This window comes from Hyperoodon ampullatus (genome assembly GCF_949752795.1).
Source record: "Hyperoodon ampullatus genome assembly, chromosome: 8".
NCBI lineage: Eukaryota > Metazoa > Chordata > Mammalia > Artiodactyla > Ziphiidae > Hyperoodon > Hyperoodon ampullatus.
Genome location: NC_136921.1, coordinates 30,930,156 through 30,958,071, shown reverse-complemented (window position 1 = coordinate 30,958,071; position 27,916 = coordinate 30,930,156). Strand labels below are relative to the sequence as shown.

Genomic DNA, 27,916 nt, shown 5'->3' with positions numbered 1-27,916 from the left:
CTGAGGCAAAATGGGACAGTAAAAAATAATCTCTAATTAAACCTTCTTGCCTTTAGTCTTTAACTGGGTAACAATGGGCAAGTTATTTGATACTTCTTGGGTCTTAATACCGATTGTTAGCAGGGTTTTGTGAAAATCAGACACAATGTACTTAAAGCTTTAATGGCACGTATTAGAATACCTTTTCTAAATGGTATTATTTATTATTCCAGGGTCTTTCCAGATTGCTGTCTTCACCTAAAAGGACTTGGCCTTGATCCTTTGTAGGTTTCTCATTGTTGACTCCCTCGTTGCTTAGTATCAAAATTACATCAGCTGTTATTTTTCTCATCTATATGTATTTTTCTTCTATCTGGGTCTCTTCTTCAGAAAGTCTTGCAACCATCTTCAATGTTTTTTTTTTTTTTTTTTTTTTTTTTTTTTTTGCCGTACGCGGGCCTCTCACTGTTGTGGCCTCTCCCGTTGCGGAGCACAGGCTCCAGACGCACAGGCTCAGCGGCCATGGCTCACGGGCCTCCTAGCCGCTCTGCGGCATGTGGGATCTTCCCGGACCGGGGCACGAACCCGTGTCCCCTGCATCGGCAGGCGGCCTCTCAACCACTGCGCCACCAGGGAAGCCCCTTCTTCAATGTTTATGGTCACAATAACCTTAATATTTAGCATTAAGTGACTAATAGGTGCCCACGGGACAGACTTTCATGTTTACTTTATGTAAAAACCAACAAAGTTTATTCAGTACTACTTAGCCCAAACAAGGTATTCTTTACAGAATTCCAAGTTCAACACATGCTGCCTTAGGATCCTGGACCATCTTAGTTATACATCACCTTTACTCCATTTGAATGCAATATTCCCTCACCAAGAATCCTATGAAGTCTACACTCATTCATTGAAGAGTACTGTGCAAAACACAAAACTGAAAGTGTCTGCCCCCCTGAGGTCAGCAACAGTGCTAAGGGATAAAGAAGGTAGAGAGAGATAAGAAGTTTGTATTAAATTCAAAGACTTTCAGCAAGAGTTTATACAATTTATACAATTTCAGGCAACTGAGAATTTTAAGCAAAGTACTTTAAGCAAAGTATACAACTTCATGACTGAAGTGAATAAAATAATTCTGAAAAAACTGTTACAGATGACAAATTTTGTACAATTTTTGAAGATAAAGTACTGGTGACATACTATAGTCTAAAATTTTTATCCTCTGTTATATCAGTAAAATCGCAATCTATAGTTGGGCTAAATCTTTGATGAAAGCAAAAAGGAATAAGGATTACAAAACAAAGGATTCTGAACACAGATTTTGAAAACAAATTAATATAGCATTAGATTATCTCCTAGATTAATTGTAAATTTTTAACTTTTTTTGACAATTGAAAATTATGAGAGCTGTTAGTTTTGTCTTTTATTACTGGAATAATTTAGTTGACTAAATACTACAGATGGTGTTAATATAATAAATATGGAACATCAATGAGGACCTAAATTATATATCTTGAAACCTCCCCCATTCCAAGGGTGTATGTGTGTGCAATCTATTATACAAAGAAAAAAATCCCATAAATCACCATGACATTATATAAACAGATTCAAGAGAAAACAGAAAAATGTGTTATCCATTAAGCTTCTCAATACTGATTCTTAGACGTAACAACCTATGGAATCTGTACTAATGGGAGGAAATTATGTGCAGCAGTTAAGAACAATGGGCTTTGAAGTCAGAGAACCAGGCTTGATTCTATGACTCTTTTGCTGTGGCCTTGGGCAAGCTACCCACTATCCCTGGGCTTTAGTTTCTTCACCTGTAAAATGAGATAATACTGTCTGACAGGGATGTAAAAGGACAAAACAAGATAATGTATGTAAAACCAGAGTGCTTAGTACGCAGAAATCCTGAATAATCATTAGCCTTCATTATTATGATTATTATTAGCGCTGTCCAAGATATACATCTGATGTATGATTATATTATATATATTTTCTATTTACCCAGCTTCACAGAATACTTAAATCTTTTCTTTAGCACTAGTAAAAAATAGGTCCTAATGGAAGCTATTATTTCATCCATTTTACAAACATAAGTGATCAATGAAGATAAACAAAAATTCTTATTTTAAGGATTTTCTTTTTTATGTCACAAAGATTATCAGTGCTTTTATATGAAAGGCCATCTATACATGTTTATTAAACTATTTAACGTTTACACACAATACATAAACGTTTGGAAACCTCAAAGTTCTTTGATAATTGCAATATCGTTTTCAAATAAAGCATGGTAGAACCTTAAGTATTACATCATTTAGATTATTTTTTAGAGAGATACACCTCTAAGAGATCATGCCAACATAACTGTCCTTTAACTAACTGGGTGCTAGTAGATGTTTCAGCATATGGATGGTTCCTCTACTGCATGGGCACCCTCTGTGACAGCTTTGACGCATTTAGCCATTGTCTGTGAGGCTCTGCTAATTGAATCTGAAAGATACCAAGAAAATGTGCGTTTTGATAATATAACTTCAAAAGAAGCACACAGTAAAACTTTCCTGTTGCACATATTCAGGAACAACGACAACAAAAAAGACTGGAAGAGTCTATGTAACTATACATAAACATTGTAAAATCAGTAAGTTCAGAAGATAAGCCCCTTAACAGCTAAATGCTTTTAATAAGTACTCCTAGGAATGATTAAATAATTATATACAGCCATACAAAGGGCCAGTATGCAACCATTAAAAATATTATAGAAAAGTATTAAAGATAGTAAAAGAATGTGCAATATACCATGATTGAAAAAAGGTTACAGAACAGTGTACTAAAATCCATGAATTCACTTTATGGGTGAATTTTATGCATGTGAATATTTCAATAAAGCTGTCCAAACCCTCTCTCCCAGAGTAAATAAGTAATCTCATGTTTAGTTTAAATAAATTAATATATGTGTATATCCCTGGATGACTGGCCAAAATGTTAAACATAGTTAGTTCTGGGTAGTGGGATCATAGTGATTTTTCCTTGCTCTTGTGGGCTTAGGTATGTATTCTACAATGAACATAACTTTTATAATACAACTGAAAAAAACCTATTAAAAATAATCTTAGGGCTTCCCTGGTGGCGCAGTGGTTAAGAATCCGCCTGCCAATGCAGGGGACACGGGTTCGAGCCCTGGTCTGGGAAGATCCCACATGCCGCGAACAACTAAGCCCATGTGCCACAACTACTGAGCCTGTGTTCTAGAGCCCACGAACTGCAAATACTGAGCCTGCGTGACACAACTGCTGAAGCCTGTGCGCCTAGAGTCCATGCTTTGCAACAAGAGAAGCCACCGCAATGAGAAGCCCGCACATCTCAAAGAAGAGTAGCCCCAGCTCGCCACAACTAGAGGAAGCCTACATGCAGCAACAAAGACCCAATACAGTCAAAAATAAATAAATAAAAATAAATTTAAAAAAATAATAATAATCTTAGATAAAAACTGCACCAAGAACTTGAAAAATATACTCCTATCTGCTTTTAGACAGAAAATTATTTTAAATGGTCTATCAACTATCTCATAACCTAGATGTTATATCAAGTGTAAAACCTGTAGTAAACAAGTTTGTTAGTCTGCATTCCTTAAGCACATTCTTAACAATTTACATCAGAAGCACCATTTAGCATGTTTCACATTTTAGTGTTTTGATTCTTCTACTGTAATTCTCAGAAAAACCTTCACAGATGTTTGTCACTTAGAAAATTCTCCCTAAATTGCTACACAGTAATTCTTCATACGGTAGTAAAATTTTATATTTAAAATCTGTTAATTCTTGGATTTTCAAACTCTACTTACATTTCAGAAAGAAAAACTAGAGTAAAATCAGAAAATATAAAGTTACATTAGTTCTGATATTTGAAAAATCTTCTGAGATTAAAAACATCAAATACTACCACTAGCACGTTGGAATCATAATGCTAAATTAGGTGATTTTACTCCTTTCTACCTTGCATGTTTGGCAGTCATGCTGACAACTGCGTACCTGTCATGTAGAAGTCTTTTATTGTCAGCTGAGGTGGAACAAGTGGATCAGCAAGAAGCTGTTGGTTCACTAGCTGCAAAAAAAGAGTAAGAGATCAATAATAATAGTATTTAAAATTAGTACTGTTACACCAGAGGATACATTATTATGAAAACTGCGTATAGGCGTGTTTTTACCTTGGAAAGCTCATTTGCTTGCTGGAAATAATTAGCTCCTTCGACATCATCATATCGAACAAGATTAGGAGAGACTTCTTCCAATCTGCTCCTTACTTGATCCAGAGTATCATATGGAAGAGTCATACCTGCAATCTATAACATAACAGGTTCCAAAAATTGACATAAAGCATTAATACTTAAATATTTCAAATCATACATCATTGCAACTATGGTAAAATAATGCAGTACTACTATGAAAAACATATTGGTGTCCATTTGTATGTATATTAAGCAGGTGGTTAAGTGGGGAATACTACTTTAAATAATTCTTCTAATTCATAAATAGCTGTCAATACATTAGTAATTTGTTTTTAGAAAATACACTGATTATGAAATAAAGAAATGCTTTGCTAAATTTGAATGCTTTGGCTAACCTGCATTGATAGACAACTGTATATTATTATTTTAAATCTCATGATGCTTCTTTTTATAGTCAAAGAGTTAAAAAGACAAGTCAAAAGTAAAAACACCTCTTTCAAATCCCCATTTTTTTTTTTTTTTCCCAGCCACACCACGTGGCCTGTGGGATCATAGTTCCCCCACCAGGGATCAAACCCACGCCCTTGGCAGTGAAAGTGTGGCATCCTAACCACTGGACCGCCAGGGAATTCCCCAAATCCCCGTTTTCTGAACACGTTTTTCCTACAGAGATTATTCAAGTCATCTCTGCATTTCAGAAGTGCATCTTCCTTGACTTCGAAAATCATTCTGACAAGCTAACATGTCAAACATTCCATTAGCAGCATCACTAAGGACAAATACCTCAGAAAGGGCTCTTATAATTTTCCAGTCTTCTCTTGCCAAGCCAGGAGGTGTCACTGCTACTTTAGTCTGCTGAGCTCGGCCCTCAGTATTGACATAAGTAGCAGACTTCTCTGTGTAAGCAGCGCCGGGGAGAATAACATCTGCTATAGGAGCTCCAACATCACCATGATGTCCTGTGAAAAGATGGAAAATGGCAAACCACATTTTAGCACAAAACTGATTAGGTATTATACATGAACACAGTATATAACCTTTTAAAATTACATTTTTATAATTATAAGTGTTTTAAAAATTAAAACAATATAGTATTGAAGTATTTGGAATAAAAATTAAAGCCTGCTTTGCCCACAGTTAAACTCCCTTCCCAAAGAAAACTATTGTGAAAGCATTTGGTATGTGTCTTCCCAGATTAATTTTTGCAAATACACAAATACGTATAACAACATAAACACACATATTATGGGCAACTAGGTGTATCATTTCTCCTGATCATTACAAAGTGGAAATGCTCAGATGTATGTTAGTGAAATTTGGTAAAGTAAACTGAAATGGTGGATGAACAAAAAGTGTCAGGAGGGGGCTTCCCTGGTGGCGCAGTGGTTGAGAGTCCGCCTGCCGATGAAGGGGACACGGGTTTGTGCCCCGGTCCGCGAAGATCCCACATGCTGCGGAGCGGCTGGGCCCATGAGCCATGGCCGCTGAGCCTGCGCATCTGGAGCCTGTGCTCCGCAACGGGAGAGGCCGCATCAGTGACAGGCCCGCGTACCGCAAAAAAAAAAAAAAAAAAAAAAAGTGTCAGGAGTATGACATACAGGAGTATGATTAAGAGCATAAACAGAAGATTACAGAAAATAGTATGCTGAAAGACTATCACTCATTAAGAGTTTAACAGAAGTGTTGGAAGAAAAAAGAAACTTTAGTTAATTGAAAGAAAAGCCAATGTACATGTTTGCATATTGTACATGTTTGCATATGCATAGAAGTACATATGAACTGTGCATCTATCTAAGCCATTATCAATGATTATCTCTGGATAGAACTAGGACAGGATTTTAGTTTATGCATTTTGGTTTAACTTTATTAAACTAAAGATATGAAATATTACATAATGCTTTTTATGTGGCATGGCAATAAAAAGCCTAGTATAAGTGTATGGTGTTTGTGTTAAATGAAGTGAAAAGTTATATAATACTTTTCTCTATAAAATATCCAGGAATACTCGACTCCATTTATTCCAGAGGCTTGATTACATTTGCAATGAGTTAGAGTTCAAGAAAATGAGTCAAACACAAAAAACCAAAGGAGTGCTATTAAATATAATTCATTAAGTGTCTTATGACACAGGACTCGTGATTTTCTAACTTCTACACTGTTTATATATATAAAAAAGCTTCCCCTTGATTATATAATAACACTAAATATTCTTTGAAAAACTGAATTTAATGTTACATAATATTTCATAATTTAAATTACTATTACTGGGGGCATTTAGGTTTCTTCTAATTCTTTGTTATTAAAAAACATGAGGTGGTAATTCTTAATAGCAATAGCAACTATGTAACTAATAACCTATTTTTTTAATATAAAATCTAAAACATTTAAATATCTATAAAAATACATATTAACAAATATTTTTTTAAAATTGGTGTGTGTGTAGGGAAATTCTTAAATGGAAAATATTCAATCCACTAAATATATTGCCATACAGTTCCTAATATACACAATGTACTATTCTCTTCTGTTTCTAGTGCCGTAGATGCTACTAACCTTGATAAATAATGAAACAATCCTTTGGCAAATCCTGTCGAGTAATACAACCTCCATCTGCTCCCAGGAGAAACAGCACTTTGGGAGGGTTCTTCCGAATTGCTTCCACCCCAGGTTTATAGCCAAGGTCCAAAGCAGCTACTTGGCTTGCAATCCTGTATAACAATTACAAGTTTTTAGCATACTTGTGTTTTCATTATAAAAATTTAAATGTGATTCTTGAAATGATACCTAGTCTCTTTTCTATTCAGTGCTGTCAAAGATCTTCCCTCATCTTTTTTGCCCATTTGAAATAGATGTCAAAACCAGAAGCAGCCGTTTTTTTACTGTTTTAAGAATGGCAAGGGCTTCCCTGGTGGCGCAGCGGTTGAGAGTCCACCTGCCGATGCAGGGGACACGGGTTCGTGCCCAGGTCCGGGAGGATCCCACATGCCGCGGAGCGGCTGGGCCCGTGAGCCATGGCCACTGAGCCTGCGTGTCCGGAGCCTGTGCTCCGCAACGGGAGAGGCCACAACAGTGAGAGGCCCGTGTACCACAAAAAATAAAAAATAAAAAAATAAAAAAAATAAGGAATCCAAAAAAGCAGGTGGACAAAAACACATACATATATAAAATCAGGTTATAATCAGAGACAAAACTCAGATTAATTAGATGAGATCTTCTCTAAAATGTGAAAGAAAGGTGAAAAAAATACAGAGTATTAAAGGAAACAACTTGTGATCTTTGTATCTAGCCAAGTGTTCATCTGTGAGAAGGAATCAGAAACACATTGTTAGACACAGAAATTTTTCTTAAAAAGTTATTAAGTACCCATTCAGTAAAAACAAACACAAAAAAATATTAATAAAGACATGGATTCAAAAGTGAATTAAAAATAAGAAAATATCTAGTCTCTTTTCTATTCTAAAAATTCTAAAATGCTAAAAATTGTGGCTAGAAAGGATCTAGAGGTGGTCAGTGCAAATAAACTATTTAAAAAATATAAAGTTTTTGAGACTTCCCTGGTGGCGCAGTGGTTAGGAGTCCGCCTGCCAATGCAGGGAACACGGGTTCAATCCCCCGTCCGCGAGGATCCCACATGCCTCAGAGCAGCTGAGCCTGTGCACTACAACTACTGAGCCTGTGCTCTAGAGCCCACAAGCCACAACCACTGAACCCACGTGCCACAACTACTGAAGCCCACGCGCCTAGAGCCTGTGCTCTGAAACAAGAGGAGCCACCGCAATGAGATGCCTGCGCACCTCAACAAAAGAGTAGCCCCCACTCGCCACGACTAGAGAAAGCCCACAGCAGCAAAGACCCAACACAGCCAAAAATTAAAAAAAAAAAAAAAAAGTTTAAAAAAATGTTTACGTGATGAACTACAATGCCAAATTAAACCAATAAGTGGGGAAATAGAACACTGAAATTCATGTTTAAGAATGCATTTGAACACTTTTAAATTTAAAAGAGTTTGCCTAGCAAACTTAAAAGTGTTGAGCCTCAATCCTTAAAGAAATCTGAAGATTTGAAAAATAATACTTAAGGTAGAAAGGATTATGGGAAATTGGAAATTCATTCACTAATGCAAAATGAATTACATGTTAAGATGAAGGAAAGGCTAAAAAAATTATATATATTCATATTACATAGCCATTAATGTTTATGTTTATAAAGAATTTCTAATCATGAGGAAATTCTTGTTTGGTAATGAAAATCAATCAAAATCAGGACACAAAATTGCATACACAGTATGACCTCAACTATATAACTAGAAAAATATTTATACACACACACAAAGAAACCCAGAACAAAGTGCACAAAAACTGCAACAATAATTATCTACAGATTGTGAACTATGGATAATTTCCATTTTTGTATTCTTTCTTCTCTTTCCAACTTTTCTAAAATAAATCTGCACTATTGATATTGTCAGAGGAAAACCTCACTTTATTTGAATTCTCACGTTAGCTTACATTTAAAAAATAAATAAATTTATTTATTTATTTATTTTTGGCTGCGTCGGGTCCCCGGTGCTGCGTGCAGGCTCCCTCCAGCCGTGGCAAGCGGGGGCCACTCCCCGCCGTGGCGCACAGGCCTCCCACTGCAGTGCCCCCTCTCCCCCCCGCCCACCACTGCGGAGCACGGGCTCCAGGTGTGCAGGCTTCAGTAGTTGTGGCACGTGGGCCCAGCAGCCGCGGCTTGCGGGCTCCAGAGCACAGGCTTAGCTGCTCCGCGGCATGTGGGATCTTCCCCGGCCAGGTCCCGAACCCCCGTCCCCTGAATTGGCAGGCAGACTCTCAACCACTGCGCCGCCAGGGAAGCCCAGCTTACATTTTTATCACTTGAAAGTCAGAGGACTTACTGCAATTTTTGAACCACAGTATATTAATATGATACAGATTTTTAAGATTTTCTTAGCACTTACTGCAATTTGGATATTTTTAATATTATTTATTATCTTGGCTTCTTCTCACACAAAATAAAGGTTTCTATTTCACATCTGCTACTGAGATAATGTCGCTAAATATTAAGTTGTTTGTAAATCTAAATGTGACAGTGTACACAAAATATACACAAAATTATAGATTATAAAACAACTACTCAGGCTTCGCTGGTGGCGCAGTGGTTGAGAGTCCACCTGCTGATGCAGGGGACACGGTTCGTGCCCCGGTCCAGGAAGATCCCACATGCTGCGGAGCGGCTGGGCCCGTGAGCCATGGCCGCTGAGCCTACGCGTCCGGAGCCTGTGCTCCACAACGGGAGAGGCCACAACCGTGAGAGGCCCCCGTACTGCCAAAAAAAACCACAAAAAAACAAAAAAACAACTACTCAACTTACCTATGAAGGATATTCATAACTTTCCAATCACCAGTAACACCACTACTCATCCGAATCTTTTGCGCAATGTTGGAAACAGCTGCAAGAATTGCTGCCCCATCATTTCTTTGGAGTGCAGAACTGCCTAAAACCACCATTGGTTTTTTAGCTTCCTTTAGGACCTTTAAGAAAAAAGAACTTTCATTTAAAAAAACATTAGAAGTGGGAAGGAAATCTAAAAAAGAGGGAATAAATGTGTATGTATAACTGATTCACTTTGCTGTACAGCAGAAACTAACATAACATTGTAAAGCAACTAAACTCCAATAAACATTAATTTAAAAATAAAATAAACAAACATTAGAAATAACTAAATCTAACCAAATTTGCATCTATAATATGCTGTCCCAAGTTTTAGTTCTAACGTGAATGTCTTAATTTGCTAGTCGACATATGGATATACATACAACCAGATTTACTCAAAAATCTCTTGCCAATGCTACTGTGAAATAGCTAAACTAGTATCAAATAAAACAGATTTTCAAAAAGGAAGCATTGGGAATGAAAACCCTAGCCAAACATCCTTTGGTCAGAATGACTATGGATAGGTCCCAGAAAAAATTGAGGAATGTCCGTGCAGAGGTTCAGGTGATACTTTGTAACAGGAGAAACCATGCTGAAGTACCATGTCTACTATATTCCACCTACTCTCTATGCCCCAGACAGGGAGGAGAAGGTAGGGAAAGCAATGATCACTAGATCACAATGCAGAATACCTTAAAGTTAAGGGCTTTGCTTTAAACCACAGTAACAACTTGAATACCAAAAACTGAGAGGAAATGCATCCCAAGTGCAAAAGAAACTACACATACAGTGGAGGATGGAAAAATCAGAAGTAAAGCTGTAGACTGTAACAGTTCACTCTCCTGCCCATCTTCTGTGTCATTCTTCAATAAATAGCTGGACCCAATCAATGAATCAGCATGAGAATTACGCCTAGATACTACAAAAAGGAGGACATTCACAAGAGGAATTTCCCAAGGAAATGTGAAGAGCTTTCAGTAGCCTCAAAAAAAAAAGAAACAGTTTTCAATAGCCTCAAAGAAAATGAAAAACAATTCCTCACTTAAAAAAAGAGCTCAGAGAAGTTACATAATAGAGAGTATTATGGAAGATTTTCATCAGAGAATTCAAGAAAGAACTAGAAGAGAAACAAAGTAGAGATGAAAATCATTCCAGAAACAATAAAAAACAGAATTAAACATGACTATAAATACCGGGACAAGAAAGACAGTTTATATGAAATTATATAAAATAAACTGAAAAAGAACAAAAGAATAAAGAAAAAAATGACAGAAAAGATAGAAGAGGAGATCCAATATCTGTATTGTTAAGAGTTCTTAACAAAAAGAACTAATTAATGGAAAATACATTTAAATATATTAGAGAAGAAAACTTTCCTGACGAACACTCATCACCTTCTGGGGCATGGGGATGCGAACTAGAGAGAAGAGGAGGATTCTTCTCAATACATTTAAAAAAAATACTTTTGATCACAGTAACAATAATGATGTTATTCAAAACCAACAAACAAAGAAGATGGGTTTGGCTGCTTTGTCCCCTCACACTTGACTTTCTTCTTGCCTACACCTGAAGCTGTCAGTAAAGCAACCATCCTGGAACCATGAGGAGAGGCTCACACACAAACACACGTGAGTGAGTAAATGCACTGAGGATAGCAAAGCAGGAAGGTAGGCTCCTGCCTTGATGACATCCTTGGACAACTGCACCATCTGTCAAACTGCTTACCTTCAGAACCACTGTTATGTGAGAAACAGAAACCTTTTACATTTTTTTAACAATCACCATCCCACACATCACACACTCACACACACACACTACTCCTAAAATAAAGAGAATCTTGAATCTTCAGACTGAAAGCTGCATGTCCCATTAAAAAAAAAAAAATGGTAGAGAACCACCATCAGTAAGACATATTCTAGTGAAGTTACTAAATTTCAAAGATAAAAAATCAAGCATGAAATATCAATAAAAAAGTATCTAGACAACAACAACAACAAATAGAACAGGGTTGGAAGAGAATATGGCTGACACTGGGCTTCTTCTCCACAGTTACAAAAGGCAGTATCTATAAAGTTGAGAGAGAAAAAAAAGTATAACCCTAGATCTTTATATCCTGCCAAGGCTCTCTTCAGGAATAAAATAAACATTCTCAAGCAAGAACGAACTCAAGGAATGGTGCACTTACATCTCCTCTTGAAAACAAAAACGAAAACAAACAAACAAAAACAAACCCAAAAGCTCTAAACTCCAGATGGCAATTAAATGAATGTAAATAAAGAACTTAGTAATGAAAAAGTCATGTAAAAAAAACTGGTAAGGGACTTCCCTGGTGGTCCAGTGGTTAAGACCCCACACTTCCACTGCAAGGGGCACGGGTTCGATCTCTGGTCCAGGAAGTAAGATCCCACATGCCGCGTGGTGTGGACCAAAAAAACCAAACAAAAACTGGTGAAATTTCTTTAGGAATAATAACCCTTGCTGTAAAGAAAGATTTCACTGAAGTTTAAAGTTTAATTCTTTCAGTTTTACTTCATTTTTTAATGATAACTTCGAGTAAAATTAAACTCTGATAAATAAAAATGTACAGTATGATTTCATTTTTGTTTACCTATCCATCCATCTTGCTCTGTATATGAATAGAGAAATGACTGTATGATGTTTCATCAATGCTTGTTTAGGGTAGTGGGATTTGGGATAATGTTTACTTTCTTATACATTATTTTCTATGTTGCTATATATATGTAGCTTTTAACAGCAGTCACATATTATTCCAAAAATAAATTTTAAAAATACTTAAAAATCAACAAGAGTAGATACATGTAACTCAAGAGCACCTGGCTGAAAGGATGGCTGCCCGAAGCAATGTCTTGAAGAATTTTGGGAGAATCTCCCAGATGGTCGTAGCTGTAAGTGAGATCAACAGGGCTGCCTATAAGGGCCACTTTTAAGTCATTGTGAAGCCAACTGAAAGAAAACAACAGAGTTTTTAGAGCTAAATCACTAAGTTAGCAGTTACTGGTCTCTTCAATGCTATGTGCTACATCTATTTAAATTAGAAAATGTTAAAAGCACTAAAGCCCCCCCAGAACATTTAACTTTAACAGATATTATTGCATACCTTTCAAAAATAAAGTGTTGTAAAAATACAGGCATACCTTGGAGATATTGTGGGTTCGGTCCCAGACCACAAAATAAAGTGAGTATCACAATAAAGCAAGTCACACAAATCTTTTGGTTTCCTGGTGCATATAAAAGTTATATTTACACTACACTGCAGTCTATTAAGTGTACAAAAACATTATGTCAGAAAAACAATATACACACCTTAATTAAAAAATACTTTATTGCTAAAAACATGCTAAGCATCGTATGAACCTTGAGTGAATGGAAATCTTTTTGCTAGTGGAGAATCTTGCCTCATGCTGATGGCTGCTGACTTTGATCAGGGTGGTGGTTGCTGAAGGTTGGGCTGGCTATGGCAGTTTCTTAGAATAAGGCAGTAATGAAGCGTGCCGCATCGATGATCTCTTCCTTTCATGAACAATTTCTCTGTAGCGTGCAGTGCTGTTTGATGGCATTTTACCCACGGTAGAAATTCTTTCACAACTGGGAGTTCAATCCTCTCAAATCTGGCTGCTGCTTTATCAACTTAAATTTATGTAATATTCTAAATCCACTGTCGTCATTTCAACAATTTCTTCACAGAATTCACCAGGAATAGATCCTATATCAAGAAACAACTGTTTTTGCTCATCCATAAGCAACTCTTCATCCATTAAAGTTCTATCATGAGATTGCAGCAATGCAGTCACATCCTCAGACTCTACTTCTAATTCTAGTTCTCTATTTCCACCACATCTGCACTTACTTCCTCAGCTGAAGTCCTGAGCCCCTCAAAGTAATCCAGGAGGTTTGGAATCAACTTCTTCCAAACTCCTTTTTAACACTGATATCTTGACGTCTTCCCATGACTCAAGAATGTCCTTTTTTTTTTTTTTTTTGCGGTTGTGGCCTCTCCCGTTGCGAAGCACAGGCTCCGGACGCGCAGGCTCAGCAGCCATGGCTCACGGGCCTAGCCGCTCTGCGGCATGTGGGATCTTCCCGGACCGGGACATGAAACCGCATCTCCTGCATCGGCAGGCGGACTCTCAACCACTGCGCCACCAGGGAAGCCCTCAAGAATGTTCTTAATGGCATCTAGAATGGTGACTCCTTTCCAGGTTTTCAATTTACTTTCCATCAGTAGAATCACTAGCTATGGCAGCTACAGCCTTATGAATGTATTTCTCAATAATAAGACCCAAAAATCTTACTCCTTGATCCATGAGCTGCAGAATGGACGTTGTGTTAGCAGGCACAAAACATTAATCTCATTGTATATCTCCATCAGAGCTTTTGGGTGATCAGGTGCAATTATCAATTAGCAGTAATATTTAGAAAGGAATCTTTTTTTCTGAGCAGTAGGTCTCAACAATGGGCTTAAAATATTCAGTAAACCATGTTGCAAACAGATGTGCTGTTATCCAGGCTTTGCTGTTCCATTTACTGAGTACAGGCAGAATAGATTTAGCAAAATTCTTAAGGGCCCTAGGATTTTTGGAATGGTTAAGTTGAGCACTGGCTTCAACTTCAAGTCACCAGGTGCATTAGCCCCTAACAGAGTCTGTCCTTTGAAGCTCTGAAGCCAAGCACTGACTTTTCTTCTCTAGCTATGAAAGTCCTTCTCCAGCAATGGCATCTTTTTCCAATATAAGGCTGTTTTCATCTACACTGAAAAATCTGTGGTTTAGTGTAGCTACCTTCATTAATTATCATAGCTAGATCTCCTGGATAACTTGCTGCAGCTTCTACATCAGCACTTGCTGCTTCACCTTGCACTTTTATGTTATGGAGACAGCTTCTTTCCATAAATCTCATGAAACAACCTCTGCTAGCTTCAACTCTTCTTCTGCAGCTTCCTCACCTCTTTCAGCCTTCAGAATTGAAGAGAGTTAGGGCCTTGCTCTGGATTAGGCTTTGGCTTAAGGGAATGTCATGGCTGGTTTGATCTTCTATCCAGACCACTCAAACTTTATCCATTATCAGCAATAAGGCTATTTTGCTTTCTTATCATTCATGTGCTCATTGGAGTAGCACTTTAAATTTCCCCCAAGAACTTTTCCTTTGCATTCACAACTTGGCTAACTGGCACAAGAGGTCTATCTTTTGGCCTGTCTCGGCTTTCAACATGCCTTCTTCAGTAAGTTTAATCATTTCTAGCTTTTGATTTAAAGTAAAAGATGTGCAACTCTTTCTTTCACTTTGACACTTGGAAGCCATTGTAGGTTATTAAAACACACCAACATTTATTAAATTCACCATATTATATGGGTATGGTTTATGGTGTCCCAAAACAATTACAATACTAACATCAAAGATCACTGATCACCATGATAAAATGTAATAATAATGAAAAAGTTTGAAATATTGTGAAAATTATCAAAATATGACACAGAGACACAAAGTGAGCAAATGCTCTTGGAAAATGGCACCAAAAGACTTACTTGAATGAGGGCTGCCATAAACTTTAAATTTGCAAAAAACACCATATCTGCAAGTACAATACAGCAAAGTGCAACAAAATGAGGTAAGCCCATATACACCAAGGAAATTCAATGAATTAATTTGCTGTGTTAGAATGCTAACTCTAAGCTAGCTACAATCAAAGACTTTAATTTTAGAATAAATGATCTGTAGTTTTTATTGTCATACATACACAGCAGAGTCAGTTACCTCCTAATTATCCGTTAAGGCCATTTAAATAAATTTCATAAAAAACAAACTACATCATTCATATTTATTCTCTATGACAAGGAAGTATGGATCCAGCTCCTCCAAAAATAGTTATAAATGTGGTGACCATATACTCTGGTTTGTCAGAGACTGTGGTGGTTTTAACCTGTCATCCTGGAGTAATTAACAACTCCCCTTTCTACTCTAAACAGTGTCCCAGTTTAGACAATCAATTATATGGTCGATCTATTAAGTCTCTAAGATATAAAAAGATGGAGAGTCATTCTACAAAATAACTGGCCTGTACTCTTCAAAAAAAATGTCAAAAAAGGAGACTGAAGAGTCATGACACTAACTGCAATGTGTAACTCCAGACTGGATCCTGGGCAGGAAAAAAAAAATTATAAAAGAAATTATGGAAGAATCAGTGAAATCTGAACACAAACTATAGATAAGATAATAATACTGTATCAATAGTAAATTCTTGATTGAAAGAATCAAATTCTTAAATGGAGAATATCCCTTGTTCTTAGAAAATCCACACAGAAGTATTCAGTGTGGGATAAAAAGAGCATCATGTCTACAACCTACTTTCAGATGATTATATTCACACAAATATATACATGGAGAGAGAATAAAAAAATATATGAAACATGAACATTGACTAATCGGGTGAACGTTACACAAAAATGGGTATACAAAGAACATTTCAAGTATCTTGAATTATTTCAAACTAAAAAGATAAAATAAAAAGATCAGCAGGGGGAGAAGCAGGGAATGGAGCTGTTAGAAATTGCCCTCCAATTATCTTTTGGAGTCTCACTCCCACTAACACTATTAGGAATCAGCTAAAATAGTCATTTTTTCATATATAAAACAAATTATCATATAAATGTTTTTAAAACCCTGAATATTATTACTAACCTCTTTCGAATTCTAGCATTAAATAGTGGTGCCTCAAAACGTGGATTTGTACCAACCAGGAGGACAACATCTGTCTCTTCCACACCGGCAATTGTAGTATTAAGAAGATAATTGGAACGTAGATCTGTGCTAGAAACACGAAATATAAAATGCAAGTTTTACTTTAAAACTAATACACACTGACAATCCATGAAATACTCTCCTGTCATCAAACCCATGGCACTCCCAGACAAAAAAAAAAATCTATGAAGCATTCTTAAATTACATCAAAGGTTCAGATACTTATTAATAACTGGATTCTCTAATAGCTCCTGGTTTGACTTTGGTCTATACGTGATAATAAGCTGGTAGGTATGTAGGAGTATCCAAGCTGTCACATAAAAGTCACTGATGCCATAGATGTGTTGGTTTAAATACAACTTGTAACCACAAAGAAAAAAAAAGAAAGAAAAAAAAAAGAAAGCCTAGATTCTAGCTTCAAACTTCTCACCCAGCTCCTGTGGTAGGGAAGACCTCTTCAGTGCATAGGGTGTCAGAGTCCACTCTATTAAGTAAATCTTTGAGAGATACTAGGGCTTCAGCATCCACCAAGCCACCTGCAATTGCTGCCACATCATTGCCTTGAAAACTCTGCAACTAAAAATGGATGAAAAGGTTATCACCAAGAAACCTTCATTCAGCAAAGGATCACAATGAAGTGTTCCAAAAACGAAACAATAATGTCATTTTCAAGTACAATAAAAGGAACAAACTTCTAACTAAAACGTTCTCACACTAATTATTAATCTGAAAGTGAGAAGCAGAAGCGTTAAGTGGGGCCAAGGTTAATAACATCAGCCTGGAATAAAGATGTATGTATGTATGCATGTATTTATTTATTTATGGCCGCACTGTGTGGCATGTGGGATCTGATTACCTGACCAGGGATCGAACCTGTGCTCTCTGCAGTGGAGGCGTGGAGTCTTAACCACTGGACAGCCAGGGAAGTTTCTGTTCGTTTTTAAATTAGGAACAAAGGGTCTCAAAATGAGGTCTGGAAGATGAAGACTGTGGAATTATATTTAAATACAACTTCATCTGAAGGATCTGTCATTCCTTCAAGCCCTTTATGTATGTTGCTTTTCTCTGACCAGAAGGCCATTCCCCGTTTTTGCTCTGGCTAGCTTGTATTCATGCTTAGACTTTGCCTAAGGAGTCACCTTACCTATGTGACACAATACCTGGTTAGGCATCCCTCCAATGTGCTCTCTCATATATCATTTTCTGCACAACTACCCAAAGCAGCATATGATAATTGCTTAATTATGCATCTTTTCCTAAAAGACTGTGGGAGGTTAAGAACTATGTGCTAGTGGTCTTTATATCCCTACATCTAGCATGACATGTTGTACAGTTCTCAATAAATGTTTGTTAAATGGAAGATAATAATCTTGGCAAGATGAAAGAAGTGAAGAGAAACATATCCCCTCTTCATTAGAAAGATGTGCCTTGGAAATCACAAATATAGGTATTCTATACATCAATTTTTTACCATTCCAGCTACACGAGAGAGTGCGTCCTCCCAGGTGGTGTATGTTAAAAGCCCCTTTTCATTTCTGACCATCGGCTCGGTAAGTCTTTGACGTTTTAGCCCATCATAGGCAAATCTAGATAACAGAAATTATACCATTTGCGGAAGCTTGCTAAAAAGGCAACTATAATTTTCAAGTTTAAAATCTAAAAGAAATGTTATTAAAATACAGTACTAGTTAAAGGTCAAATAGAATAGTAAACACTTGGATAAAATAATTATTCCAGGTTTCTTTGGAGATGAACTAATAAATATTCTACAAACATCATCTAAAACTAAAATACCACCTAAAATGTTTGAGTTCTTATAATTTATTTTCAGCTACCTGAATAATCTTAAAATTACAATACACAAAAAATCTGGTAGCTGAAAAAGCCAAACCATTTATAAAACTTGAGTATCTTTAGATATTTCATCAAAATTATATTGTGCAAATCTAACTTATATTTAGCCTCTATTCTCCAATGAAACAGAGGCAAACTGAAATAGATTAAGTATCTTAATTTACTTCAATTTCTCTATCTGGGAGGAAAAAACATATTTCTCAATATGAAAGCCAGTTAATATGAAAGCCAATGATATACCTAGGACTATTAAAGTCAGTTTTGTCCAATTCTCTATATAAACAGTCCAGATTTCAATAGTCTATATACATTAATTTGCAAATATAAGACTGCTCCTTAAAATCAAAATTATTATAAAATTTCCTTTAAATCAAGTCCAAACGTTAAAGGAAACAATATAGCACATACCTGGTTTTATCAGAGATCCACTCTTCATTGATGTCCTCATGCATCCTTGGTAAAATCCTCATTACCTCTCCAGTTCTTGTGCTGACCACAATATTACTTCCAACTGCATCCATTACATCAATGGATTCCGTCTTTCTAAGAAAGTAAACACATATATTTACTAGTTGATTTTGAAAATAAGGAAAAAGTTTCTGTTACTGGGTTTACCAAAAACAAAAAACTTTACATATTTCTTTTCTGAATTTCTAAAACTAATGGAACTCAGAGGAACTGTGATTTAAAAAATTAAATAAATAAATATATAAATAAATATAAATATACCCTCATATTTGAACAGACCATAATGCAAAAATGAAGCCTTCAAAACTGTCATCTAAAAGCGAAACCAACTGGAATGGCTGCAAACAGCGAAATGTGGACAATTAGAGTATCAAAATAAATAATAAGAGGGGCAAGATATTGGGGTATGGCTGATTAAGGAGCTTGACAAATCCTCCCCCCAAAAACAAAACTAAAGCTAGACAAAAACTGACAAAAGCAACCAATTCAGCTCTTTGGAGAGCTAACAAAAGCACACAATATCATGAGAAGCTTTCATGTGTGGGAAAAACTCCTGAACTTCAAGTAAGAACAGTGGAAATCAGTGGTGTTCTGGCTTGGGACTATTCTTATCCCCTTTCCTACCACCTTGAACTGGAGGTTCTGCCAAGACGGGGCAAGCTATGAAGACAGGAGCTTCTTTCTTTCCTACAGACAAGGCTCACTCGTTTTGGAGAAATGGCAAAAGTTGTCTGTGGAAGTGGTATCTTGGAGGTCATTGAGCCGAGGAAAGTCAAGAGTACTAGCCTGAGGCTGTAGTCACAGTCAGGGCAAGCATTCCTAGTGGAGGCTGCACATATGTGCAGCTGAGAGCAGAGAGAGCCCAGGCTATTCATACTCTCCTGGACAACACAGAGACCCAAAAGACCTGGTGTAAATACAAGCTGGGTAGACTTGAAAACAGCCTTATCTCTGAATATGCTCTTCTATCCACACACAGATCCAATGGCAGAGGATGAAATCTTTATTGGCTCAAAGAATTTAAGCACAGTCATTATCTGACTACTAAGCTATGCAGACACAGGAGCAACTCCTAAGAAGACTTGTTTAAAAATAAAAACAAGAATATTAAAATATGTTCAAAGAAATAAGAAAATCATATTTAAAGATTAAAGGGAAGTATGAAACACTGAATCAACAAAGATACCCAGTAAGGATACAGAAATTACAAAAAAGAACGAAATAGAAATTCTGGAGTTGGAAAGTATAACTGTAATAAAACAAATGACTATAGGGGTTGAACAGCAGATCTGAGATGACAAAAGAATGAATGAATGAACTTGACAGTAGATCAACAGAACTCATCCAATCTGAAGAATAAAGAAAAAAAAAGTTTTAAGAAAAATAGTGTCTCAAAGACCTGTGACACAACATTAAGTGTAGCATTTGTATGTATTATGGAGAGGAGAAAACACTCTCTACTTAAACATTTCAATTATGTACTGTCTCCTCCCTGCCCCCAGCTCCCTAAACCTTTTGTATACACAAATACATGGTTTAAAGCCTGGAATTTTAAGATACTCCCATATACTCTGGTAGGAGTTTAAAATCAGAAAGCAATTTGATGATATACTTCTAGAACCTTAAAAGTATACAAATTTATTGCAACGATCTATTTCATTTCTTAATTTAATCAGAAGAATCAGAGATATATACGAAAAGTTATAAATATGTTTATTTTAGATTTGTAGGACTTCCCTGGTGGTGCAGTGGTTAAGAATCCACCTGCCAATGCAAGGGACACTGGTTCGAGCCCTGGTCCAGGAAGATCCCACATGCCACAGAGCAACTAAGCCCATGCGCCACGACTACCGATCCTGCGTGCCACAACTACCGAAGCCCGCACACCTAGAGCCCGTGCTCTGCAACAAGAAAAAGCCACTGCAATGAGAAGTTCGCGCACCGCAACAAAGAGTAGACCCCGCTTGCAGCAACTAGAGAAAGCCCATGCACAGCAACAAAGACCCAACACAGCCATAAATAAATAGATAGATAGATTTTAAAAAATAGATTTGTAATTATAAAGAATAAGAACTAATTAAATAAAGTATAATACGTATACGTGGTTGAAAATTTAATGTACAATGAGAGGAAACTATACATTTTTAAAAATCAAGACAATCTTATTCCTTGGAAGAACAAGTGAATAAAATAATTTTGTGATTAAGTACTTTGGAATTTATTTCCAGGAAAACTACAATTAATTTGCACAGGTTCATCCTATCCTTCAATTTAACAACTTATCTTCTATTAAACGGGTTTTACTTAAAGCAAATAAATAAAAACTTGGACCAAAACAATTAGAACTCATGAAGAAAAGGAATCTTAAATTTTTTTGAATAGTACTGAATTAAAGGACAAAAAATACCATGATGAATACCTTGTTTCCCAAGGCCGAGCAGTAAAGGCATAGGGCTTAGAGGTCAGGGCACCTACAGGGCAGATGTCAATGATATTCCCAGAAAGTTCAGACATGAACATCTTTTCAATGTATGTGCCAACTTGCATATCATTTCCTCTGCCTGTTGTTCCCAGATCATCTACTCCTGCAATCTCACTTGCAAATCTACAAGATAAAAATGTACCATCAAATGGTCAAATGCAGCAAACTTACCTCCTTTCCTATTCATTATCACAAAGGTAATAATGATTTTCAAAACACTAGAAAGATAGATTTTCAATGGAAAATGTAGTCCTTGAATAAAAATAATAAATGTTTCCATTTGAGGTGTAAGACACGTACAGAAAATTGCACAAATAATGTGCACAACTCAGCAAGTTATCACAAATGCTTGTAGATTTTGATTTTTAAATCCAAGTGAAGTTGATATTAACTAAAAGTGAAAACTTATTCATTTTACTGGCTTATGTAAAAAACACTGAATACAACATCCCTCTTCTTTCATCAAATAAAAGTTGATATCCGTTCCAGTGGTGTTATTCCACCAAATTTTGTGAATACTCAATAAGTATACAAATGATATTGCAGAAGAGAGAAGGAGAAAAAGATTACCTGATGCACCGAGTACACTGTATACATCTAGTCATAATGGTTTTTACCAACGGCCCAATGTTCTTGTCCTCCACAGCACGTTTCCCCTCTAAAAACCGGCTCCTATCACTTCCAAACATCATGGACTGGTCCTTAAGTAGATTATGAAAGAGTTACCAAATTTTGCTAACAAAATTAAAACAAAAAGATTTAAGGAATTAGACTACATACCTGCAGATCACATTCACCTCCCTGGTCACAAATAGGACAATCCAGTGGGTGATTTGCTAGTAAGAACTCCATCACACCTTCCCTGTAAAGAAAATTGTAATATATAAAATTACATAAATTGCTAACATTCAAAATGGTTTACATATAGGCTATTTAAATAACTGTCACAGATGTATACTCTCATATAGTTAACATGGATTTTACATTTACTATCAGAAACGCCAACATAACTATCATAAGAGTAGTATTAAATACACAATCTAAAAAATGTTTATAGGAGTCCAGAATAAAACATCATTAGAGAACCTAGAAAATTGAGTTTTAACAATACAGAAATACCAAAAGTTGCTGAATGGTCTTCAGAAAACACTGGCATTAATTCAAAAAAACATGAATGCAAAGCAAAAACAAACACAATCAGTGCCAGTACAGTACAATATCACTGCAATAATCTCAGTTCAGTAAGCCCCAAACAAACTCACTGTTACCACAAGATGAGCAAGGTTCTAAACAAGGGATTTTAATGCTGATTCTGCTGTAGGCTCAAAACCATAAACACCTGACTTCACCTCCTCTATGTGTACTCACTTCCAACTGCTCCTAGAAGCCAAGCACGCCAACTTCTTCAGAGTCTGATACTGAATTTCTCGTCTATGGGAAGGTCTACATACTGAAATGTGCAATTTTCTGCTCTAAAAAAAGTCACTATGCCAAGTTAACAATAAAGTACCTTGCTTTCTTAGTTTTCTCTGAGTTTGTCAGGATATTCCAACCTTTCATTACTGGCATGGCACAAGCAGCTACAACCTGGAATTTCAATGCAAAAATCTCTAAGTATTTGTATTTATTTGTAATTATAAGTTAACCCAATATATAAAAATATTAAATTATACATTTGAAAACCAGGAAAGAACAGAGTATTTTTGAAGACTGAGTTTTTTAGTTTTCATATTTATAATACGATAATCTGGCACGATACATTTCTCTTAGAAATGACATCTTAATTTTATTCTAATAATTAATGAGATTTTTTTATAAGAGGCTCTGAAATAGAACATCACATAACTGGGTTTTGATTAGCAGGCAATACTGAATTAAAACTGTACAAGTCAAAACGAAATTAAACTGAAAGTGAACCTCTTCACTGCAACCCTTTTCTCTAGTGAAAATGGCATAGCATAAGCACTTCTAATGTGCTGCTTGGCAGCTCCACATCCTACTTGTGTGTCACACACCATTTGGAAACAGTGACTGCTCTAAAAAGACCCATTTAATTTCTAAATGTTACCATTATATGCCACTTGCATTTATATAAAGCACTTTCTTCAATGTGTTTCCAGTTTTGAAATGAAAAGAATCAATCACACAAAAAATAAATTTATAGATAGAAGTAAACAGGACCAGATTCTCCACTACAACAATACTGATTCTAAATAAAGTCTGCTGCAAGATTTGAAGTTTTCTACCTTCTACAGCATGGTGTGGAATTTTAGGTATCAAGTACCTTAGGAGCTTTCTCAATTTCAACAAGGCACATCCTGCAGTTTCCAGCAACAGACAACCTTTCATGATAACAGAATCGAGGGATCTGCATGCCAACCTTCTCACAAGCCTAGAAGACAAAGTAAAAAATGTTTGCACTAGAATAACCTGACCTCATCCTTGTCTTGTCTAAAACACAGTAAAAACAAACAAAAAACAACAAAAGAACATGAGGCCATCCCCTACCTATCTTATTACTCCTACCTACAAATATCTGTAACTTGATCCTCAAAGAGATTTCCCTCCTTTTCTTTCCTCTTGATTCCAACCCCTGTCTGCTCTGAAGCTACCTCTTTAAAGATCCTCACTGTGCCTACACCTTACGTGGAAGAAACTGGATAAAGAGGCATATTCAGACTGTGCTAAAGGCTTGACTCCCCATTTCTACTCTGAACCATTGTCTACAAAGACTCCTCCTTCAAACTCTGTCCCAGTGGTTTCATAACTGGACTTCCTCATTGACTAGCCCTCCTCCTTTAGATTAGACTCCACTTTACACCATCCAGCTGACTATAATCTGGTTCTATCTTTGGCTCCAAATATCCCACCCAGGACTCTCACTCCCTTCCCAGTTCCCATGTGCTTAGTGAAGGATATTAGTTCCCTCTACCAATTATCCCTGCTCCTTCTCTGAGTCTACAAATGTACTCAAATTTCCTCTAGAATTAGTTCTTCCATCCTTAGCCCTCACTCTAAAGCAATCTCATCGATTTTCAATATTTTAACTACTTAGAAAAAATGTATGGAGTCTTCCTGTGTGCTAGATGCAGTGGGTCAACTGTCCCAGCCTTCACACTAGCTCATTTACATATGATTACATTCAAAACTTCATCTGTAGCCCTGATGGTCTGCAGCCCTGATAGTCCTCCACTTCTTTAGATGTAAGTAGGCATTCAGATGTGTACACTCTACAGACAGTTAAAATTCAATCTATTTCTGTCCCCTACTATACAGCCCTAAATAAGCTAACAAAGGCAGAAATCACAAAAACTCCTCTGCTCTTCATCCTTCCTAAAGGCCTGTCTATCTACATCTCACTCTCCCTTGAATATACCCTCTTGTTTTCATCCCCACTGCCACTATTTTAGGCCTTTTCACTTCCTGCTCCACTAATGCAAGATATACTCTTTCTGTGTCTCATCCCAGTCTTATTATTCTCCAAACCACCATCCTCTACAGTCACTGTCATACTGCTTAGTAGCCATGAATATTCTTGATGGTCCAAACTGTAAGCTCTTCAACATTGCATAGATTGTCTTTAATGACCAGACCTTCTCTACCAGAATAATCTGATTTCCTGTTATCTCCTCTTCTACACATACCTTATGTTCCATCAATACCAAACTACCTGAAGCTTCCTTGTCCACATATAAAAACCTACTCATCCTTTAAAATCTTCTCAGAGATCACCTGAGATATTCCTGACATCTCTTTCTACCACCTCCTATACATGCCAAAATACTCTCCACTGTACATTGAACATAATTTTGTTATATATTTATGTTTACATGTATATGCCTGACAGTCTAGAAATTACTGTTAAAATAAATAAAGAGCATTTAGCTCTGCGATAATTTATGATGGAATGAAGCACATCTTCTCCATGACCAACTGTTAGTTCTGGAGGAATTTGGAGAAATTAAATATTTAGGGCATAAATTCGAGAACCTACTACCCTCCATTTATCTGCTTTGTAGGACACATTCCTAGAAATATTATTAAAAATAGAAAGGTTACATAAAAGTGAAAAGCATCAAGCAGGCTCACAACAAAGGTTACCTTTTCCCCAAACTTACCTATATTAACTAATAATTTACTTTAGGTAACTTAAAACTTCTAAATGGGAATTTATTTGAAGGCAGAAGTGAAACAAAAGAACTGCCACAGTTCACTTAGAAAGTCAGAAACTGATAAATGATAGCTCACTCACTCTGAAATGCCAAGATTTCAAATCAAACTTATTTTCATATAATTTTACTATCTATATATAGTTCTTTAATGAGCATTTGTCAAGGAATCTTGAAAATTTTAGAAGTAAATGAACGGTATAAAGAAAATAAATTATTTTTGTTTTTTAAAATCAGAACATACACAAAAATAAAGAATTAAAATGAATGCCTACTTGGAGGATGGTAGTTCCTGGTTCCACCATGACAGACTGACCATCAACAAATACTTCAATCAAGTTGCTTGCTGCTGTGGCAGTTGTTCGAACTGACCATCAAAAATATTGAGGTGAAAACGAAATTAACAGAGTTCAAGTTATTACAGCAGAGGATAATGGATTAATTAACCTTCACATCTAAATTTTTTCCTCATTTTGTACTATTCCCTTCTATTTCTCTAGATGCAAACTTCTAAATTATTGACTTAGAGGAAAGCTTTTCCAGTCCTGAATACCAAACAGAATATGGCTGTCTACTTTTAACAGCAGTTTAAGTTGTAACTTTTAATACCACTGAAAATATGTTCCTGGGAAGACCACTTCTCAAAAGCAGAATGACTGCTTTTTCCATTTTGGCACTGATGGGCAATTCCTACTACTTTCTATTCCACGATAATTTCTATAAAATGTTTAAAGTTGTATTTTGAAAATTATTCTATTCAAGTTGGGTCACTGTTTCCATTTTTATTTAAAATATATTATGGGTCTTTCAAGAAACATTCCATAAACCTATGAATTTACAAAGACAGAAAGTCTAGTACCCACAAACGCAAATTCAAAAAGAAGACACTCACCACATCCTTTAGGAGACTTAGAAAGGCTCACTAAGGCCCTTCTTACAGGTATCCTTAACATATTGCTAAGAATAAAACAAAGAAAAGTTATATTATCATAGGAAAAACAATGCCAATCACAAACTTTTTGGTAATATTTTATGGTTTTAAAGCACTTCATATATATACATTATTTCATTGAACATTTCACAAGTCCTGATATTTTTCCTGAAATTCTAGAGATGAGAATACTCCATCTCAGATAGATTAACTGACTTGTATATCATTAAGAAGCTAAGAAGGAGCAGCTAGCACATAAATTTGAATCTTCTAATTCTATATAAAGGGCAGTTTTGTTGTTTTTAATTATAAACAAATGATCAAACTTAATATACTACTATATAGTAAAATAAATTTCAAGAATTAACAGTGAGTTTATCATTAATTGCTATGTAAAATAAAGCCTACCTTTCTGCCTTCATTTCCTGCTAAAATGCATTCTAACATTCTACGTTCTGAGCAGTTATCTACTAAATGCCCCTGAGATATTCTGAGCTGGCTCACAAGCCCAAGCCTTTAAAAACTCTGCAGTGCTATTTTCTTGTGTCCAGAAAATCTTACAGATTTGCAATTATCTGTTTATGTGCCTGTTCTACCCCCGCCCCGTATTATGAACTTCTTTAATCTTTCTACCCTCAGTACCTACCCCCAAGGCTGCCACACAGTAAGCTCTAAAACAGTGGTTCTCTATAAGAGATAATTTTGCTTCCCAGGGAACATTTAGCAACGTCTGGACAAACTGTCTGTTGTCGTGACTAGGGGAAAGCTATTGGCATCTAGTGGGTTGAGGTCAGCGTGCTACTAAAGATCCTACAAGGCTCAGGACAATCTTCCATGATAAAGAATTATCTAAAGTGTCAACAGATGCAGTTGAGAAGCCCTCTCTAAAGAATGTGCTGAATTACTGAAATAAATGGAAGTGGATTATATAAATTAACACCAATTAAAGGTATATATAAGCAAAAAGAGAGAAAAGTTATCTGATCTTTTAGAGTTTTTTGTCCATCCACTTGATCACATCAGCGAAGCACTGAACTTTCTGTCTACTCACTTGATTATATGGGCTAAGCATCTAATTTTTCATTTGGAACTCTTAAAAATACAACAAATTATGTGATCAGAATGTATCACATAAAGAATTTCAAAGTTTATAGTAGAAAACAGTATATATACATAAGTTTTAAGCATAAGTTTCACAGAAATTTCATTAATTCAGACATCAATAACTCAAACAATTCATTAATTCAGAATTTGTGATACTGAATCTGCAGACATCTGTCACCTACTAGTGAGTGACTTTTTGGTAAATCACAGTTTCTGTTTCTTTATCTATAAAAGAAAACAATACCCCTTAGGTTATGTGTTATTAGTAGGAGCTCAATAAATGTCAGTTATATCTGAATTCAATTTAGACGGTACTAGCCACTGAAAGTCAGTTTTAAAGGGCTCTTCCTTTGTGCTCCTTCTCTTTACTACCAGCACACACTGTGTATGTGTGTGTGTGTGTGTGTATATATATATATATATATATATATATATATATATATCTTTCCTTGACAAGGAATGGTGCACTTTGGTCATTTCCCTTTTCTGAAGACCTAGCACAGTGCCCC

General features: G+C 36.2%; 1 protein-coding gene across 1 annotated transcript; it reads right to left on the bottom strand.

The window, feature by feature from the left end:
* On the bottom strand, window positions 1-26,325 carry NDUFS1 (NADH:ubiquinone oxidoreductase core subunit S1; the record flags this gene model as incomplete). The annotated part of the gene is made up of 19 exons (XM_079709886.1): window positions 1-952; window positions 2,363-2,472; window positions 4,011-4,083; window positions 4,187-4,321; window positions 4,991-5,166; window positions 6,761-6,915; window positions 9,581-9,741; window positions 12,478-12,607; window positions 16,340-16,468; window positions 16,830-16,975; window positions 17,871-17,985; window positions 18,662-18,796; window positions 21,141-21,326; window positions 21,774-21,904; window positions 21,984-22,065; window positions 22,714-22,790; window positions 23,488-23,595; window positions 25,648-25,739; window positions 26,265-26,325. 18 exons carry the CDS (start codon window positions 26,323-26,325, stop codon window positions 2,381-2,383), a joined length of 2,184 nt encoding a protein of 727 aa, XP_079566012.1. The 3' UTR covers window positions 1-952; window positions 2,363-2,380.
* Window positions 26,326-27,916: the final 1,591 nt, after the last annotated feature.